At 45.5% G+C, this 21304-nt stretch overlaps 1 protein-coding gene and 1 long non-coding RNA gene across 2 annotated transcripts in view; one reads left to right on the top strand and one right to left on the bottom strand.

Moving 5' to 3' along the window:
* The first annotated feature begins 212 nt into the window (after positions 1-212).
* Positions 213-10339, top strand: LOC114813333. Its single transcript, XR_003761054.1, has 3 exons — positions 213-355; positions 2034-2218; positions 9894-10339. It is a non-coding gene; the product is annotated as an uncharacterized LOC114813333 (long non-coding RNA).
* A 5893-nt stretch (positions 10340-16232) lies between these two features.
* EPHB1 (EPH receptor B1) overlaps positions 16233-21304 on the bottom strand; it is a 652092-nt gene continuing 647020 nt past the window's right edge. The window contains 1 exon segment of the mRNA XM_029062965.2: positions 16233-17389. Within this exon segment, the coding sequence (XP_028918798.1) occupies positions 17281-17389 (109 nt within the window). The 3' untranslated portion in view covers positions 16233-17280.

Genomic DNA, 21304 nt, shown 5'->3' with positions numbered 1-21304 from the left:
TTATTAGTATATCGTGGGCTCAAAGGAGTCCTTATTACTAATGATGGCAATGGATGGGATTTCAACCAATCAGTCAATTTATCCATCGTATTTATTGAGCATTTACTGTGTGTGGAACACTGCCCTAAGCACTTGGGAAAGTCTTGCCTTATGCCGTCAGGTTGTCTCTGACCCATAGCGATGCCATGGACACATCTCTTCCAGAAGATCCCTCCTCCAGCTGCAATAATTCTGGAAGTGGTGCGTAGAGTTTTATTGGTCAAAATCCAGAAGTGGTTTACCATTGCCCCCTTCCGCGCAGCCAACTTGGGTATCCACCCTGGACTCTCTCCCACGCCGCTGCTGCCCAGCACAGGTGAGTTTTGACTTGTAGCCGATTGCCCTCCACTCGGTAGCCACTGGCCAAGCTAGGAATGAAATAGGTAGGCCTCGGCTTGACTCTCCCTCCCATAGTCGAGACTGGTAGAGTCCTGGAAACTCTCCAGGTGCCACCTTAAGAGAGGTACTTGGGAAAGTACAGTATGGTAAATAAGTTGATCTTTGCCCTTGAGAAGTGTCTCCTGGAACTTTGCTAGATGACTTAAATTAGGGGAGTCAAGAAGGTCCCATCCTGGGTCACCGGGCTCCGTCCTCCTACCTCCTCCTCTAAATGCCTCGATCTCATCTCTCACGACGCTGACCTCTTTCCCACATCCGGTCGCTGTTCTGGAACACCCTCCCTTTTCATATCTGACGGTCAACCACTCTCTCCACCCTCAAAACCTTATCAAAGTCACATCTCCCCCAAGAGGCCTTCCCTGCCTAAGCCATCATTTCCTCTTTTCCCACTCCCTTCTGCATCACCCTTACACTTGGATTTTCACCCTTTATTCAACCCTCCCTCAGTCCCACAACAGTTCTGTCCATCCGTATCCATAATGTACTTATTTGTAGTAATGTCTCCCTCCCCTTCTCGACTAGTAGCTTGTTTGGTGCGGGGAATGTGTCTGCTAACTCTTCTGTATTGCACTATCCCTAGAGCTTAGTACAGTGCTCTAGACACTGTGAAAGTTCAATAAATAGGATTGATTGGCAAAGTCCAGTAGGGCTGCTCAACTCTGGTCCACGGGGTAGTGAAAGATTTCACTTTACTGAAAATAATAATGATAATTATAATTGCATATTTGTTAAGCATTTAATAATGATAATGATGGTATTTGTTAAACACTTACTTTGCACCAAACACTCTTCTAAATGCTGGGGTAGATACAAGGTAATGAGGCTGTCCCATGTGGGGTTCACAGTCTTAATGCCCATTTTACAGATGAGGTAACTGAGGCACAGCAAAGTTAAGTGACTTGCCCCAAGTCACACAGCTTATAAGTGGCAGAGCTGGGATTAGAACCCACAACCTCTAACTCCCATGACCGGGTTCTTTCCATTTACTATGTTCCTTGCATTCTACGAAATGCTGGAGAGGCTATAAATTAACCAGATTGGTCACAGTCCCTGTCCATCATGGAGCTCACAACAGGAGGAATGGGAGAACTGGTATCGAATCCCCATTCAACAGATGGAAGAAACTGTGGCACAGAGAAGTGAAGTGACTTGCCCAACATCGAACAGCAGGCAACTGGAAGATCTGGGATTAGAACCCAGGTCCTCTGACTCCAAACCTGTGCTCTCTGATCAAGATGCCTCATCCAAGGCACCGTGAGAAGCAGCGTGGCTTAGTGGAAAGTGCACGGGCTTGGGAGTCAGGAGGCCATGGGTTCTAATCCTGGCTCTGCCACTTGTCAACTGTGTGACTTTGGACCGGTCACTTCACTTCTCTGGGCCTCAGTTACCTCATCTGTAAAATGGGGATTAAGACTGTGAGCCCAAGGTGGGACAACCTGATAACTTTGTATCTGCCCCAGCGCTTAGACCAGTGCTTGGAACATACATAGTAAGCGCTTAACAAACACCTTCATTATTATCCAAACAAACGGCCTGTCAGTGGGGAGGCCACCCACATTAAAACACCTGAGGTGTGGATCCTTCTATTTGGACAGAGCTCTACTCGTCTTGTCAAGCAACCGTAATAGAGGAAAGAGAGAAGGGGTATTCAGATGTGATCGGATTGATTCGGGAACAGGTGAATATTGGAGAAAGATACACGAAGAGGGGGACATTCACGGACCCTGTATGTTATGCCCCGAAGCTGTGGAAACGAGTTTCAACCCAAAGGAAATGAGAGGTAGGATGGTTGTCAACATCTCCAACGTCTCTACAAATGTCACAGGCTCCAGGGAAGCCCGTGAGGTGATCCGAATGGCATTTCCAAGACGAAAGGCTGATACATCATCCTTCCCAGGAGTTTATGAGTATTTAGGGACAGAAAGTCACCTGAAAAGAGACAGTGCATGGTTTTCACAAGCATCCTGCCTGCAGTTAAAATAAATTAACACGGGAGAAGACTGGTTTAAAGGAGGGTGGTTTTTAAATCATTTAGTGTGTGAGCCCCATATGGGATGAAGACTGTGTCCATTTTCTGAGTATCTTGTATTTACCCTAGTACTTAGCTAGTTTTTGACAGAGAGGGAGCACTTAATGAATATCATTATTATTAAATAGACTTAGGGAATAAGTGAACCTTGTTTTTTTTATGGTATTTGTTAAGCGCTTACTTCGTACCAAGCTCTGGTTAGATGTAAGACGGTCCAGTTGTTGGACAGTCCCTGGCTCCCAGGGGACTCACAGTCTAAGAATAATAGTATTAATAATAATGGTACTTGTTAAACACTTACTGTGTGCACTGTTCTAAGCGCTGAGGTAGATACAGGGTTATCAGGTTGTCCCACGTGGGGCTCACAGTCTTAACTTCTCAGTGCCTCAGTGACCTCATCTGTAAAATGGGAATTAAGTGACTTGCTCAAAGTCACCCAGCTGACAAGTGGCAAAGCTGGGATCAGAACCCATGACTTCTCATTTCAAGTCCATGCTCTTTCCAGGAGAAGCAACATGGCCTAGTGTATAGAGCAGGGGCCCTGGAGTCAGAGGACCTGGGTTCTAATCCCTGTTTCTCCATTTGTCTATTGTGTGACCTTGGGCAAGTCACTTCACTGCTCTCTGCCTCAGTTTTCTCATCTGTAAAATGAGAATTAAGAATGTGAACCTCAGTGGGACCTGGACTGCGTCCAACCTGATGAACTTGTATCTACCCCAGTGATCAGTACAGTGCCTGGCACATAGTAAGTGCCTAACAAGTATCATTAAAAGCAACTCCAAAGGAGTAGGATTCAATCCCCATTGTACAGGTGAGGTAACCGATGCACAGAGAAGTTAAGAGACTTGTCCAAGGTCACACAGCAGATAGGTATCAGTGCTTGGATTAGAACCCTGGTCCTCTGACCCAAGGGCCCGTGCCCCTTCCATCGTGCCGTGCTACTTCCCTGTGTGTTAATATTCTTGTGGTTCCAAGGCCCTGACTTGGTTGAGGGGCAGTTCTGCAATTGATCAGCCGAAATGGGGGGACCACTTCTAGCCTTATGATAGTGCAGTCTGTAACAATCCAGAATGAAGCAAGCAAGCGAGCAGTCATGTTTATTGATGGCCTACTGTGTGAAGTGCACTGTATTCAGTCCTTGGGAGAGCACAATAGAATTAGAATAATAATGATAGTATTTGTTAAGCTGGTAAGCGCTTACTATCTGCCAAGCATGGTTCTAAGCGCTGGGATAGGTACATGGTTATCAGGTTGTTCCACTTGGGAGTCACAGTCTTAATCCCCATTTTCCAGATGAGGTAACTGAGGCCCAGAGAAGTTAAGTGACTTACCCAAAGTAGTCACACAGCTAACAATCAGCAGAGCCGGGATTAGAAGCCACGACCTCTGACTCCCAAGCCTGGGCTCTTTCCACTAGGCCACATTGCTTCTCTAAAAATTCTGGTATTTGTTAAGCGCTTTCGATGTGCCAAGCACTGTTCTAAGCATTGGGGTAAATACAAGGTAATCAGGTTGTCCCACCTGGGGCTCACTGTCTCAATCCCCATTTTATAGATGAGGTAACTGAGGCACAGAGAAGCTGACGAGCCGAAGGCCACACAGCAGACAAGGGGCAGAACTAGGATTAGAACCCACGACCTCTGACTCCCAAGCCCGGGCTCTTGCCACTAGGCCATGCTACACCTCCGCTCTCAAGGAGTTTACAGTCTAGTGGAGGAGGAAGAATAAAATTATAGGTAGGAGGATTTAATAGAACTAAAGCTATGGCCATGAATGCTGTAGGGGTGGGGATGGTGAGGATGCAAGTACTTATTTGACTTAAAAGTACTGAAGTGGAAGCTTTGAGGGGTAGAATATAGGGTAGGGAGAAGAGAGATTAATCAGGATAGCCCTTCGTGAGGAGATGAGACTTCAGAATGGCTTTGAAGATGGGGATAACAGTGGTCTGCTGGTTAGGAAGGGGGAGGGAGTCTCAGGCAGATGGGAGGTTGTGAGTAAAAGGCAGCGGAAGAGATGACAGTGACGGACAATGAGTAAGTTGGCTTGAAGGGAACCAAGAATGCGAGCTGGCGTGTAATGGGAGAAGAGAGATGAAAAGTAGTGGGGAGAGAGCTGAGTGAGTTCCCTAAAGCTAGTGGCCCCAAGATTCTATTTGATGGGGAGGGGATGGACAATATTCATTCATTCAATAGTATTTATTGAGCACTTACTATGTGCAGGGCACTGTACTAAGCACTTGGAATGTACAAATTGGCAACAGAGACAGTCTTTGCCCTTTGACGGGCTTACAGTCTAATCGGGGGAGACATGCAGACAAGAACAATGGCAATAAATAGAGTCAAAGGGAAGAACATCTCATAAAAACAATGGCAAATAAATAGAATCAGGGTGATGTACATCTCATTAAACAAAATAAATAGGGTGATGAAGATATATACAGTTGAGCGGACAAGTACAGTGCTGAGGAGGTGGGACGGGAGAAGGGGAGGAGGAGGGGAAAGGGGGGAGAAGGTTTAGCTGCAGAGAGGTGCGGGGGGTAGAGGGAGCAGAGGGAAAAACGGGGGAGCTCAGTCTGGGAAGGCCTCTTAGAGGAGGTGAGCTTTAAGTAGGGATTTGAAGAGGGGAAGAGAATTAGATCGTCGGAGGTGAGGAGGGAGGGCGTTCCGGGACCGCGGGAGGACGTGGCCCAGGGGTCAATGGCGCGATAGGCGAGACCGAGGAACGGTGAGGAGGTGGGCGGCAGAGGAGCGGAGCGTGCGGCGTGGGCGGTAGAAAGAGAGAAGGGAGGAGAGGCAGGAAGGGGCAAGGTGATGGAGAGCCTTGAAGCCTAACATTAGGAATCTTTGAGAAATGGGGAGACATTTGAAGACTGAAGTTTCAGAAACGTGATCCAGGCGGCAGGGTCAAATGTGTCCTGGAGAAGAGAGACACTGAAAGCAGAGAAGTGACGGGGGTTAACCAACCCCAAGTGCCACATGACAGTTTGTAAATAAGAGCAGAAGAATGATGTTCACTCAAATGAAATCAGCTGTACATTAATGCCCTCCAGCCAACCAGATTAGTGTTTGGCACACTGCCCTCTTTGTGAAACGGCCCAGCGGTAGCTGAGCCCCAAGGTTGAAAAACAATAAAAAAAAAACCTGTTAATTGTTAAATTGGCTGTCAGAGGGAATATCTTTCAAAGATGCTCTAGGCCATTTATACATGAAAATATTGGATTGTGAGCAGGAATGGCTATCACACACAGGAAAAAAGACCTTGTGTAGCCAGTCGCCATCTACGTGAGCCTAAAGGGTATGGGATTTATGAACCCGGTGTAAGGTTAAAAGACTGTCTACACTGTCTTGCCGCCAGATCAATCATCTCTTGTGTTCTCCTTCACTTCTACTGCTGTTTGAACTGCAGCCGGTATAGGGGAGGTCTGGCCCTACTGAACTGGAAAGTGTGCGGGTGGCTTCGGGGAGTCGGTGTTTGTCGACTTTTGAGGCAAGGTTGAGCGAACCCCAAGGAGATTGAATATTATTGATGCTCCATTGAAGGATGTTTAGTTATCGTGGCAATACAGGGCAGATGGATAAGTAGAGCCCCGCAGCACTTATCGATCAACCGATCAATCAAATTTATTGAACACTTACTACTACTAATAATGGTGGTATTTGTTAAGCACTTACTATGTCTCCAGCACTGTTCTAAGCACAGGGGAAGGTTCAAGATAATCAGGTCAGACAGAGTCCCTGGGCCACGTAATAATAATAATAATGATGGTATTTGTTAAACGCTTAGTATGTGCCAAGTTCTATTCAAAGCACTGGGGTAGATACAAGGTAATCAGGTTGTCCCACGTGAGGCTCACAGTCTTAATCCCCATTTTACAGATGAGGTAAATGAGGCCCAGAGAAGTAAAGTGACTCGCCCTCACAGCTTTTAAGTGGCAGAGCCGGGATTAGAACCCACGACCTCTAACTCCCATGCCCATGCTCTTTCCAATAAGCCATGCTACGTCTCCAGCATGGGGCTACCAATCTAAGTAGGAGGGAAAACTGGTATTGAATCTCCCTTTTACAGCTGAGGAGACTGAGGCACAAAAAAGTTAATTGACTTGCCCAAGGTCACAGAGCAGGCAGGCAGTAGAGCTGAGATTAGAACCCAAGTCCTCTGAACTCCCAGGCCCGGGCTCTTTCCACTAGACCACGTTAATTCTCTGCATGCAGAGCACTGTACAGAGCACTTGGGAGAATATAGTGTAACAGAGTTGGTAGAAGTGTTCCCTGCCCACCAAGAGCTTGCAGTCTAGGAAGTGGCCTTCGCTGGCCTGGTCCCTGGCTTGGACTAATAATTATAGTAATAATTGTGGTATTTAAGTGCTTACTGTGTACCAGACAATGTACTAAATTCTGGGGTAGATACAAGCGTCCAACCCACAGTCCCTGTCCCGCGCTGGGCTCCTAGTCTTAGTCCCCATCTTACCAGATGAGGTCACTGGGGCACAGAGAAGTAAAGTGACTTGCCCAAGGTCACACAGACGGAAAGTGGCAGAGTCAGGATGAGAACCCAGGTCTTCCTCACTCCCAGGCCCCTGCTCTATCCACTAGGCCACGCTGGACTGCCCTCACTGCAGGGCTATCGGGGGAATTGCTTGGCAGCTGCGATCAACAATGGGCTGGGAGCCTGTGACTGAGGCAGCTAATGATGGCTCGGTCATGGGAGCCCCAGTGACCTGAGAGCCGTCCTTCGTAGACCTGATTTCCCCCATGGTCATACCAGGGCTACTGGCCGACTGCCCAGCGGGGTTTAGTGAAGTCCAGGTGTGAGCAGAGCCCCGGCCTCGTTGACTGTGCCAGAGAAAATCATGGTCAAGGTGCAAAGCCAGTTCGAAGACTGGCCCAGGCACTGGATACTGTATCCTTACTCTCTGCAGCATGGCACAGTGGATAGAGCATGAAACTGGAAATCAGCTCATGGGTTCTAATTCTGGCTCTGCCCCCTGTCTGCTGTGTGACCTTGGGCAAGTCACTCCCTTCTCTGGGCCTCAGTTACCTCATCTTTAAATGGGCAGTGAGACTGTGATCCCCATGTAGGATAGAGACTGTGTCCAACCTGATAAACTTGTATCTACCCCTGCACTTAGTATAGTTACTGACTCTTAGTGAGCACTTAACAAATACCATAATTATTACTACCATTTCCACTATCTGTAATTTAATGTCTATCTCACCTTGTAGACTCTAAGCTCCTTGTGGGCAAGGATTATGTCTACTAACTTTATTGTGTTCTAATTTCCCGAGAGTTTAATACAGTCCTTTGCACATAAGTGCTTAATAAATACCATCGATTGACTGACAGATTCATTCAAGGCAGCTTAGGGAAACAAGACTCATCAGTAAAAGAGGAAAGGGATATCAGCTTCTTCTGCTATCCGCCTCACCCAAGCCCGTGGCTTTGTCAGTAGAGCACTGGCCAGGGAGTCTGAAGGACTTGGGTTCTAATCCTGGCCCTGCCGCATGTCAGCTGTGTGACCTTAGACAAGTCACTTTACTTCTCTGTGCCTCAGCTACCTCATCTGTAAAATGGGAATTAGCAGTGTGAGCCAACACGTGGGACGGGGATTGTGTCCAACTTGATTAGCTTGTGTCTACCCCAGCACTTGGAATAGTGCTTGACACATAGTAAGTGCTTAACAAATACCATCATCACTGTTGAATGAATATTATAGTAATTAAAATCAGATCGGGGATCTACACATAGTAGATGCTCTAAAGTTTTGCTAAGGGTAAACGCATACTATCAACGTTTTAATCATTTGGCCTGGGAAAAGGGGGCGGTTTAGGGTTGAAGTGATAATCACTGGTAGATCCATAAATTCATTCGATTGTATTTATTGAGCGCTTACTGTGTACAGAGCACTGAACTAAGCACTTGGCAAAGTACAATACAACAATAAACAGTGCCATTCCCTGCCCATACAAGCTTACAGTCTAGAGTTGCTAATACAGAACGACAGTACATCGATGTAAATTGCTTCCCGAGGCTGCTTGCTTAGGCACGAGGAAGATCATACCGCCTTATAAATTTCTGGAAGATGCACAGGGATGGAATCTCCAGCTTGGGAATCTCTAAATAAAGGAGAGGGATCCAAACCTGTCAAAGGATTAGATGTGTTTTTCCCAGGAGGCAAAATCAATCAATCAAGCAATCGAATCATCAATGGTATTTATTGAGCACATACTGTGTGCAGAACACTGTACCAAGCACATGGAAGGGTAAAATGCACCGGAGTTTCTCACAAGATATTTACAGTCTAGAGGATGCATTGTTATTCACCCCATCCTCAATCCCACAACATTTATGTACATATCTGTAACCAATCTACCAAATCTGTTATAATTATAATCTTATCTGTTATTATCTGTTGCCAATTTGTACATTCCAAGCGCTTAGTACAGTGCTCTGCACATAGTAAGCGCTCAATAAATACTATTGAATGAATTAAATAATGTCTGTCTCCCGCTCTAGACTGTAAGGTCAGTGTGGGCAGGGAATGTATCTGTGTATTACTATATTGTACTCTCCCAAGAGCGTAGCACATTACTCTGCACTCAGTAAGCACTCAATAAATATGATTGAATGAATGAATGAAGTAGCAGGGAGAACAGGTATTGAATCCCCATTTTACAGTTGGGAAAACTGAGGCATGGAAGAATTAAGAGTCTTGCCCAAGGTCACACAGCACAGCAAGCCATCGGCAGAGCCGGATTTGGAACCCAGGTCCTCTAACTCCCAGGCCCATGCTCTTTCCAATTGACCACACTGCTTCCCTGCTGTAACGTATAATGACGCTCATTTCAAGTGGTTCCCAGAGTAACCAGAGAGTCTACAGTCCTTTGCCAAGATGATCCCATTTTGAAACCTCAGCTGGGAATGCAAGGAAGAAATGAGCTGAAACAGGGTCAGAGAATGAGGAGAAAAGTTCTGGGAATCCAACAACTGGCCCAAATTGAAAGAGCATCCTGGCAAGTCACCCATCCACGAATAAAAATGCAAGAGTCCCTGTGAACGTGGTGAGGTCGTGATGATCAGGGTGGAGGAGAAAATTAAAGTGATGTGTTATGCCAAAGAAATAAAATAACACAAAGGTTGAGAATTAGATTTTATTATAAGGCTAATGGATTTTTACAGCCAATTTGAGGCCACCCTAAATTGCATATTATTTCCATGTCATGCTCAGAAGATGTTGATTCCAAGCACATTATAGAGAAAAAAATAATTAGTGCACTTTATGAAAATTGATTTCAAGCCCAGTTTTCAGACTGAGGTCACAAAGGGGAGAAGAGCAAGGACCGGAGAGATTTTTGGAATCAAATTCATGTGAAGATTCACATTCTATTCGTTTGTTTTTTTTATTGAAAATTTAACTCTGGGCCTGCAGTTACATCGAGTCAGTCCAGGAAGGGGAGTGATCATGGTGTTGGTGAATGGTTTTGGACTGAATCCTGACACATGCAGAGATGAGACCAAACAATGCCAGAGGAGACATTAAATGAAGAAATGGGATTAATTCTCTCATATGTTCACGGACGAGATCTTTGAACAGGGTGCTGTGGCCATGGTGGTTTGGAGGGTCCCATTTCCCGTGTGTGTTTCCTACGCTTTCCTCTCAGGAACCTATCAGTCAACTCTACAGAGCACCTTTGCTCCCAGAAAAAGCCGACCTCAAGGGGAAGACTTCTCTGTGAGGAAAATGCATCATTTGACCTCAGCCAAGTTCACTGAACGCTCATCCTCCCTTGTGAAATCTTCACAACTCCATCTGTTTCCCCATTTTCCCATAATGCCTTTGAATGGTCCCGTCAGAAATTCATGGTGTGTGAGAGAGATGAGGAGCCCCATGTGGGACAGGGACGATATCCAATTTGATTATCTCATATGTACCCCAGTGCTTAGTAACAGTGCTGGACACATAGTAAGCGCTTAACAAACGCCACTATTCTTATTCATCCCATGTGCTCGAAAGATACTTGTTATACCCCCATGACTCCAGCAGTGACTCCTGAGAATTCCGAATTCAGTTAAGTCTATATGATCCCTGCAGGTGACCTTAAATGAATTCTAATTTTTGTAGCCATTACCCCTGTGAGCTTTACTTGAATTTGCTCACCTTTCTAAAACTCCAGCAGTGACTTTAAAAGACCTTTCCTTGCTCACTCAAGAATGAGTAGCATGAGGCTAATGGCATAGGTGTATATCGTAGAGAAGCAGTGTGGCCTAGCGGAAAGATCACGGGCCCGGGAGTCAGAGGACGTGGTTTCTAATTTCGACTCTGCTGTGTGGCCTTGAACAAGTCACTTGATTTCTTTGTGCCTCAGTTCCTTCCTCAGTAAAACGGGGATGCCAATAACTGGCCTCCCTCCTACTTATATTGTGAACTCCTTGTGGGACCTGATTACCTAGTATCTATCCCAGCGTTTAGTACAGTGCTTGATGTATAGTTTAGCAAATACCACAATTACTATCTCATCCTGTGATCCCAAGTGAGTTCTACTTTACCCCTTACAGACCCACTCAACGTAACAGCGGCTCATTGACCTCACTGGGATTCACCCGGTGAGCTATCCCTTGTGGTCTGGAGAGTTTCTGAAGGGAAGGGCAGGACCCTACGAAGCCTGGTGACCTCTAATTAGCCAGTGGTCATCTTCCTCCCACAATTCACCCTTCTTCCTGAATCTCCCTGGCGTCAACTTCACACCATGTTTTTTTCAGACACCAATAATAGCCATCATTCCTTTTGGCAATTCTAATGCAAAAAATATTGTCCTGGAAATACTGTCCTCCTTCCCAACCTGTGACTACCGCTACCTTCTTCCTGATGCACACTTATGGTTTTCTTCATTTCTCCTGTTGGAGCATTCTGTTGGAATCAATCAGTGATACTTATTGAGTCCTTACTTTGCTGTCTGTCACCCTCTTTTAGACTGTGAGCCTGTTGTTGGGCAGGGATTGTATCTCTCTGTTGCCAAGTTGTATTGAGAAGCAGCGTGGCTCAGTGGAAAAGAGCCCGGGCTTGGGAGTCAGAGGTCATGGGTTTGAATTCTGGCGCTGCCACTTGTCAGCTGTGTGACTGTGGGCAAGTCACTCAACTTCTATTTGCCTCAGTTACCTCATCTGTAAAATGGGGATTAAGACTATGAGCCTCACGTGGGACAACCTGATGACCCTGTATCTACCCCAGCGCTTAGAACAGTGCTCTGCACATAGTAAGCGCTTAATAAATACCAACATTATTATATTCCAAGCGCTTAGCACAGTGCTCTGCACACAGTATGATTGAATGAATGAATGAACGATTGCGGAGCACTATAGACAGAGAACTATACTAAGCAACTGGGAGAGTACAATGCAACAGAATTGGCTGACACATTTCTGCCCATTAGGAGCTTATAGTCTAGAGGGAAGGCTCTATGGATCCATTATGGAGGAACAAAAGCTCTCTCATGCTCACTAGATTCCCTCACCTTCCCAGGTAAGTCCCAAGAGAAGAGCCCAATACAAGTCCAATCAATAGAAAACATGAGAGGAGAAGCTTTCAGATGAGCCTGATTTTGTGGCTTGGATGGCAGAGCCTGATATTGCCTCCGCTTCCAGTGAAATCTATAGTCTTCTGCCCCCGCAAGATTTTAAGCTCCTTGAGAACAGGGAATCGTGTAGAAGGAGAAGGGCATAGAGGATAGAGCACGGGCCTGAAAGTCAGAAGGTCATGGATTCTAATCCTGGCTCTGCCGCCTGTCTGCTATGTGACCTTGGACAAGTCACTTCATTTTTCTGGGCCTCAGTTACCTCATCTGTAAAATGGGGATCGAGACTGGGAGGCTACACGTGGGACAAGGACTATGTCCAACCCGATTTGCTTGTATCCACCCCAGAGCTTAGTACAGTTCTGAATATATCTTCATTACCCTATTTATTTTGTTAATGAGATGTACATCACCTTGATTCTATTTATTTGCTATTGTTTTAATGAGATGTTCTTCCCCTCGATTCTATTTATTGCCATTGTTTTTGTCTGTCCGTCTCCCCCGATTAGACTGTAAGCCCATCAGAGGGCAGGGACTGTCTCTATCTGTTACCGATTTGTACATTCCAAGGGCTTAGTACAGTGCTCTGCACATAGTAAGCGCTCAATAAATGCTATTGAATGAATGAATGCAGTTCTTGGCACATAATAAGCGCTTAACAAATACCATTATTGTTATTGCTATTTCTAAGTCTATTTTGCTGTCTCAAGCGCTTAGCGCAGTGCCCTGCACAGAGTCAGCATTCCATAAATCCTACTGAATGATTGACTGGGGAATCAATCAGAGCTGGACTACAGGTGCTCGGTAGGTTAGACATAAGTCTGGATCAAGTTGACTTGGTTGACTGGCATCCCCGCTCCAACACTTACATACCGTTCTATAATCTGGCACAGCTACTTAAGAGGGGATTTGAGATCCACTGCCTTGATGTCAGGACTCGGTGTGACGTGTCTGTGGCCACCTACCACCCATTTGCCAGGAGTTATTTGGCTTCTCATTGCCAGTTCCGGGCACTCATGTCTTCTACTTCTGTTTTCTGAGGGATTAAAAAATTGGGAGGTGGGTAGTTTGCAGACATCTCCTCCTCCTACAGTAGTAATAGTTTTTATCAGTAGTAATACTATTCATTAAGTGTTTACTGGGTGCAGAACATTGTGCTAAGAGCTGGGATAGAAGTCACAGCTGAGAATTAGAAGCAGCATGGCCTAGTGATTAGAGCACGGGCTTGCGAGCAGTTCCCCCATCTGTAAAACGGGTACTCAGACTGTCTGGGAGCCCCACTTGGGACGGGGACTGTGTCCAAAGTAATTACCTCGTATCTACCCCAGCGCTTAGAACAGTGCCCGGCACATAGTAAGCACTTAACAAATACCATAATTATTATTTAGACACCATACCTGTCCCTCTGGGTGCACACAGTCTAACTGAGCTCCAACTCTCCCAGTTGAAAGATGAGGTTTCCTGCCATTCTCGCCTAAGATTCCCAATCTCCACAGGTGGTCCTTTCCAACTCTATATTAAGACTGTTATCATTATCATTATTATTATTATTAGATTTGTTAAGCACTTCCTATGTGAAAAGCACTGTCCTAAGCACTGGAGTAGATACCAGTTTAATCAGTTGGAGGAGTTCCTGTCCCTCATGAGTCTCAGAGTCTAAGTAGGAGTGAGAATGGGTCAATTCAGGTCAATCCTCATTCTTCTTTCTTCCTACACTGTCTTTTTTTCTGCTCTTTTTCTTTTCACTCGCGTTCTTGATTCTCCCGTCTGACCCACTGTTCACAGTGTTTTTCTCTGTATGAAATTCCCTTACAGTCGTTTTCATCAAATCCTGTTCCTCTGCTCCTTCAAAGCCCCCCTAAAAAAGCATTTTCTTCAAAAGACAGTGCCTAGTTATTCCCTCATTACTCCTCCTTCCTAGTCATGCCTCCTCATTAAGTCTCCATTACAGTCTTTGCCATCCGTATCTGTCCTCTCATTCTCTTTGTATATTTAACGATAATAATCGTGACATTTATTCAGAGCTTACTTCTTGCTAATTGCTGGGAGATATTTGAAATGATCAGATTGGACCCAATCCTTGTCCCACACAGAGTTCACCATCAATCTGATCCCCATCATAGAGACGAAGAGACAGAGGCCTGGAGAGATTAAATGACCCGTCTGAGGTCACACAGCTGGCTAGTGAACATAGATGGGACCAGAACCGAGGTCTTCTGACTCTCTGTCCCCTATTTCTCAGCTAGTCCAGGTGCGTTCCAACATAGAAATTTACATTTGCTTGTAAGTTCCTTGAGGTTAGGGACCACACCTTTTATTTATTAAACTTTTACTACATATCTGCACAATGCTTTGCACACAGTAGGAACTCATGAAGTGTTGGCATTGACAATGACATCATTCTGTAGAAACAAAAATGAAAGAAAGAAATCCTATTTTCTGCTTTAAACCTGTTCTCTCTTAGGTGGTCAGCAGTTTTTTTTTAATGAGGGTGGTGTGGGGATTCTTAGGGTTTAAGAAAATAGTTTATGACAAATTAAAGTTTGTTTCACCTTGTCAAGTACATCATGGATTGAGGTCTTTTGGGGAATTTGTGAATTGTTCATGAAATTGAATAAGAGAAAATTTGGTTTGTTGATAAGGATTTTTCTTGGATTTGGTGTCTTTCCAAGTAGAATTGGCTATCCCACTGCACAAGAGCATTCTATGCAACTTGGAAAGAAATATCTCCAAGGGCAAGGGAAAGGCCATTTCCTTAAAAATGGGCTTCTGGGTTATAAATGATGAGGATAAGTCTGAATTGTGTGAGTAGCATTTGTGAATTCATCAGCTGGAGGTTGATTTGAATCCCACCAAAACAAAAACAAACAAAAAAATGTGTCTGGTTGGAGGAAACAGGACCCAAGAGGACCCTGTTCTTACAGGGACTCACGTTCACAAACACACAACACACACACACACACACACACACACCTCTGCTCACGCTTATGTAGACTCACACAAAGGTCCACACATGTGCACCCACCCACTTTAGGCCTGATTCATCTCTTCAACCAAAATTGAGCTCCCAAGAATTGAAGGACTGCACAGTTACCTGTTCCCCGGAAAAATGCAAACTGAAAATATATAGAAGCTACAGAACGGCAACAGGGGGATGAAAACACCAAAACGTGCCTGTGCTGCTATGATGGACATATTAATAATTGATAAGAATAACTATGGTATTTGTTAAGCGATATGTGCCAAGAACTGTACTAAGTGCTGGGGTGGATACAAGCGAAGCAGATTGGACACAGTCCCTGTCCCATTTAGGGCTCACAATCTTAATCCCATTTTATAGATGAGGTAAGTGAGGCCCAGAGAGGTGAGGTGATTTGCCCAAGGTCACACAGCAGACAAGTGGCAGGCTGGGATTAGAACCCCTGACCTTCTGACTCCCAGTCCCTTACTCCAGCCCCTATGCCGTGCTGCTTCTCATATTCCTTGAGTGAGTCCACCACTATTGGGTCGAAGTGAGCAATGTGTTTAGTGTAGGATTTTTTTTTTTTTTTGGTGTTGGCTCAATCTGGGATGAAAACGATGCTCCCTATTGGAAAAACAATGGTTTTCAATAAAATGCTCGCTTTATATAGAATCTTCCAATTTATTTTCTCGCCTGTGACAATGGGAACGTTTCACTGAAGAAGCCCCAACTATGCGAAGCAGATTGAGGTAGCTGATGTCTCTCTCCCCAGAGACGGGCAGCCGGGGTGATGACTAGAACATTCGTGAAGACGCTAAACCGAGGGCTTCCTCTTTCCTCCAGGGAGACCGGTCCTGTAGATAATCTGCGGTCGTTGACTCTGACACCATTCTATGTAAACCCAGACATGCTTCTGCTCATTTTAATTAGACAGATAAAATTAGCAAGGAGATTAAGGTAAAAGGCAAAATTAAAAATATTTCAATGTTAGGTGGAATTTACAAAAGTGAATTGCGCAATGCGATACAATAGAGAAGAATGTAAAGAGGAACACAGAAACATATAAACATACCTCTGAAGCCATACAACCTAAGCCAGTAATTGAAAGTCAAACTCCTTAGGTCCACATGTTAGAAAAAGAGAATCCTCCCTTGCCATCTTCCCAGTTGACTGGGATGTGGAGAACCACCCTCCCTTCCCCCTCCCCCTTCCCCCACCGCTCTGTTTTATCCCCCTTCCCGCTAACCCCCACCGCTGGATAATCCAGGAGTCAGCACTGATCTAGCTTGGCCTGCTCAGCCATTCTTCTGCCTCCTGCATCTGTGTTCACAAACCCATTGAGAGTTTGGTTTTCCTTTCTCTCTCTTCCCGCCTCCCCACAAAACCACCGGTCCAGTTGAAGCAACACCGTCCCCCCGCATTGCCCCAAGCTTTCCCTGGAGGCGACAAGATGGCGGCTCTTCTCCCCTAGTTGGGTCCGTCGGGTACGAGCAATGGATCCACGGTTTTTTACAACGCAGACGTACACACGCGTGCTTGCACACATGGAAACAGGGTTGTCTTTTCCCAATTTGTGGTTTTTTTTTTCCTTTTTGCAAAAAAATGCAAACCAAAGAAAAACAAGGTTTCAATTGAAGGTACATCTCTTCTTCAATATGAAGACATTAATTGGCGGGTGTGGGTCTCCCATGCAGTGGCCAGCTAGGTCCTTTGGTAACTGACAGAGTGGCATCTTGGTATTTAGGAGCCGGGCGGTCCTTTGCGGAAATTTCCACATCCAGTCGTGAGCAAAGGGGGGGATGGATGTGGGAGAGGAAGGAGGATGGTGGAGGCGGCTGGGGAGGGGCGGGGAGTACTAAAAGGGAAATCGAAAAGCTCATGGTGAAGAGGAAAATTAGAAAGTTTTCTTTTTTCTCCCCTCCCCTTCCTTCCCTCTTTCTCCCTATCATGTTTGACTCCAGCTCACCGATGGCGGGATTTGAGTTTATTTTCGTTCCCCCGACACACATTGGTTTGTCTTCATTTCCTTTTACATATAGGCTTTTTACATATTTATAGTTCTATATTTGGTTTCCCATGGCATCAGAAGGGTGCTTCTGTCAGTGAGAAACGGGAAGTTGCCTGGCAGAAACACGTCCGGTTTAGTCTTCGTTGGCGGGGGCTACTACACACGAACCTCTTCAGAGTTTTCCACGGCTTCGTCCACCTCCTTTTCCCCCTCCGACCCTCAGCCCTTGCCCACCTTCGCCAACCTTTGCCCAATCGTCAGGAAATCAGAACACTCATGCCATCGAGGTGGGAGATTGACTCATTTGTACCCTCATGGACTGCACGCTGTTCAGGATCTTTTTCTGGTGTCCTGCCAAAGTCACCCCTATTCTCAGGAGGTCTCTGAAAAATAATAAAAAATGAAAATTAAAAATCAGAGGACAATTCGATTAAGCTTTATTAAATTTTCAGCTACTCCAAAGGAATTCCCGGGGATTGGTAACTTAGTATGAGGATTTAGGCCACGGAAAGGAGAAAGAATGGAAAAAAAAAAAGGTATTCCAAAGCCCACCCAGTTATAACCGTGAAAAGAAATTCTGGCATTCAGTTTTGGGGTTATGATGAGCAAAATGATAACATTCCAATGAAACTCAAGCCCCAGATAGCATGAAGATTTGATAAGTTGTAACCTGGACTGCTTTTTCTCAAGATTTTTGTGATAGTAGTTTCCAATAGTATATATTAGACACCAAAGCAATATATTGAGTGCTGGTACTAAAATACTGCGAAAAAAAATTCTCAGCTACCTCAGGCCAAAACACATTGAGATTTTGGGGTCAGTCGTGAAGCACACATCTGTCAGTGGTTAAAGGGCAAAAACTTAGAACCTAGACTGTTTCTTTATGTATGCTTAGCTACGCCAAAGTAAGAAAACAGGCTGGACTCTTGATTTTGGAGGATGTGTAAATTTGTTTCTTCAGCACTGCAAACAACCAAGTCATCAAGGCTCCTCCACAATGCACAAACAATTTCAGAATTTACATACCCTTCAAACTAAGGGAGCCTGCAGTTATGCTGATATCTGCGTCGAAGCTCCAGAGTTTCTGGGGTTCTGTGACCTCTGAGCATTTGGTTTTTGCCCCACCTTCAGCCCCACTGCACTTATGTGCATATCTATGAATTATATAGTATAAATTATTTAAATGAAGGTCTGTCTCCCCCTCTTGACTGTAAGTTCACTGTCAACAGGGATGGTGTCTATCACCTCTGTTCTACTGTACTATCCCAAACAGTACGGTGCTGTGCACGCAGTAAACGCTCGATTAATACCACTGATAGATTAACTGATATGATCTACTACCTTAAAACCATCTGAAGTTAAGTGCCAAGTCCTGATTCCTGGGTCATCACCTTCCTAAGTCAGTGCTTGCCAATATGTTTTAGTTTCTCTCCTGTCACTGTGCTCGCCCAGGCAATCGAGAAGCAGTGTGGTTTAGTGGAAAGAGCACGGGCTTGGGAGTCAGAGGAGGTGAGTTCTAATCCCGGAGCTGCCCTTATCTGCTGTGTGACTTTGGGCAAATCACTTCACTTCTCCGTGCCTCAGTTACCTCATCTGTAAAATGGAGGTTAAGACTGTGAGCCCCACGTGGGACAACCTGATTACCTTGTATGCACCCCAGGGCTTAGAACAGTGCTGGGCACATAGTAAGCGCTTAACAAATACCATCATTATTATCTCCCACACTCAGCAGTGAGCTCACAGACTCTCAAAGAATCTGAAAACAGAACAGCCAGAATGGTACTCGGTGCCCTGGCAAAGGTATGCTCGCTTTGATTTCACCACCCCATGCATGATGTTGGTATTTGATAAGCGCTTACTATGTGCAGAGCACTGTTCTAAGCGCTGGAGGAGATACAGGGTCATCTGCTTGTCCCACGTGAGGCTCACAGTCTTCATCCCCATTTTACAAATGAGGGAACTGAGGCATAGAGAAGTGAAGTGACTTGCCCACAGGCACCCAGCTGACAAGTGGCAGAGCGGGGATGGGGATGCATGGGTTCACCTTAGAGCCTAGAAGGCTGAACAGGCAAGGATACAATTAGAAAGGGCATCATGGAAAGATTCAGTGGAGAACCTGATCTGAGGGTCTGCAGGTGGGTCAACACGATCCCAAACACACTGCCCTCTTGGCTACCTGCCCTTCAGTCCACTTGACTTTTGAGAAGGGGAGAAGTATGTGGTATGCTCAGGGAGACCACTTTTACCACACTCCTTTTAGAAGGTAAGCTCCTTATGGGAAGGGAACATGTTTGCTAATGATGAATACAGAGTAATTGCTCGATAAATACCATTGATTGTTTGACCGATTCTCTCCCCTTCATGTCTCTGGACTACCCCTGTCAATTTCCTAAGGCTAACATCTAGCATTCAGTGGCCCTCGGGTCTGAAAATCGTCTGTTAAAGGGGGGTTGGTTTTCCTCCAAATATTTCTGGGCTTTATTTTTAATTCATCTGGTCTTTTTTCCCCCAGCTATTCTAGACGAAGCATACACAGTCCTCTTGCCCTCTTATTTCACTCCTTTCCCCCTTTTGTTAGTCATTTGGTCATGAATACCCCAGTATGGAAGGGAACAACTTTCTAGGACAAGGATTCTACCCTTGTCATGGGAGATGTCAGCTTGAGACCAGACCCTTCCCTGGCTGTCTCGGCCAGAGGAGGAAAACAGATAGAAGTGTGGTTCCAGTATACTCCGGTCTCACTGGCGTTCACCTCCATTTCTCTTCCTGAGCCCTGGCCATTTTCATAGAATGCCATCTACTTAATTCTCTGATGTGGGACGATTGATTGCTCATTTGAAAGCACTGAAGGTCATTTTTATCTTTTCTGTCTGATTGTAATTCCCAGTGGCTAGAGCTGTCTTTTGTAGTAACATCTGGGTATGTACACTGGGCTTTTAGCAGATTAAACCAAAAATGAACACTGAGTTTGCCTAGCCCCAAGGTTAAAGTCACCATCATTACTGTGGCAGTGAGAACCTCCAAGTAGTAGAGGAGCAAACATCAGGAAAATGACCAACTGACATCTGCCCCTTCTCAGCCGGGGGGGGGGGTGGGGGGTGGGGAGAGCAAGGCAGAGGCAGATGTTGGTCTGTTGTGCATCCCATGGGCTGATGGGGTTTGTGAACTGGCCTATTGGAGGCCAGAACGTCCACAATGGAGCAGCCAAATCTGCCATAACTTTGATTCCGGGGACCACTGGTTCAAGGATTGATCGGATGTAAGACTCTGCTTTAAGGACTGGGCTGTCACGACCCTTGAACCCTCCACCACTACCATCTGTCTGCATGAAGCCAGCTCCACGTAAACTCCCTGAGGGTAGGGATCCTGTCTACCAAATTGATTTTACCATACACCATCGAGCAATTAGTGCAATGTTCGGCACCCAGTTGGTGCTCAGTAAGTAACACTGATTGATTCATTCATTCGTGGAAGGAAACTACTCCCAAATTGCCCACTGGATTCCATTCACATTATTTCTGAATTTGCTTTTTGCTTCTTCATTTTTTGTGGTTTTCTGCCCTAATAATGATAATAATGATTGTGGTATTTGTCAAGCGCTTACTATGTGCCAGGCACTGTACAAAGCAAATCAGGTTGGACTCAGTTCCTGTCTCACATGGGGCTCACAGTCTTAGTCCCCTTTTTACAGATCAGGCAATGGAGGCAAAGAGAAGTGAAGTGAGTTTTCCAAGTCACGCAGCAGACAAGTGGTAGAGTCGGGATTAGAACCCAGGTTCCTCTGACTCCCGGGCCTGTAATCTATCCACTAACGTTTCTCCCTAATGCTTCTTCTCTCATGGGAGTGTAATCCAAGTAGTGCCTCTCTCCAAAGGCGTTGAAGCGGGTCTCATAGAGAGTGGAGCATGAGAGGCCCACTGGGACAGAAGAGCCTCTCCCTAAAATGGGATGTGGCTATTTTCAAATCTGTTCTGTGCATTAGGACTGAAGGGATTTCAAAGAGCGGGTCTGGGGTCGGAGCTCGGGTAGCTTTTCTGCTACCACTTAACATCAAAATGAATTTTCTAAGGCTCCTCCCATCCCTTCTTTTCCCTTCCGACATTTTCCCTTCATTCTCTCCCTTCAGGAGCTGAGTAAATCAATGTTAGTTCCCTCTAAACTATAAACTCAAGGTGGGCAGGGAATTTGTCTACCAATTCTGTTCTGTCATACTCTCCCAAGTGCTTAGCACAATGCTGTGAAGACAGTAAGTGCTCAATAAATATGATTGACTGATTGAGTCATAGTACATTCAGATG

The sequence above is a fragment of the Ornithorhynchus anatinus genome, chromosome 1 (assembly GCF_004115215.2).
Source record: "Ornithorhynchus anatinus isolate Pmale09 chromosome 1, mOrnAna1.pri.v4, whole genome shotgun sequence".
NCBI lineage: Eukaryota > Metazoa > Chordata > Mammalia > Monotremata > Ornithorhynchidae > Ornithorhynchus > Ornithorhynchus anatinus.
The sequence above is the reverse complement of the archived record's forward strand: the minus strand, read 5'-3'. Positions and strand labels throughout refer to the sequence as shown.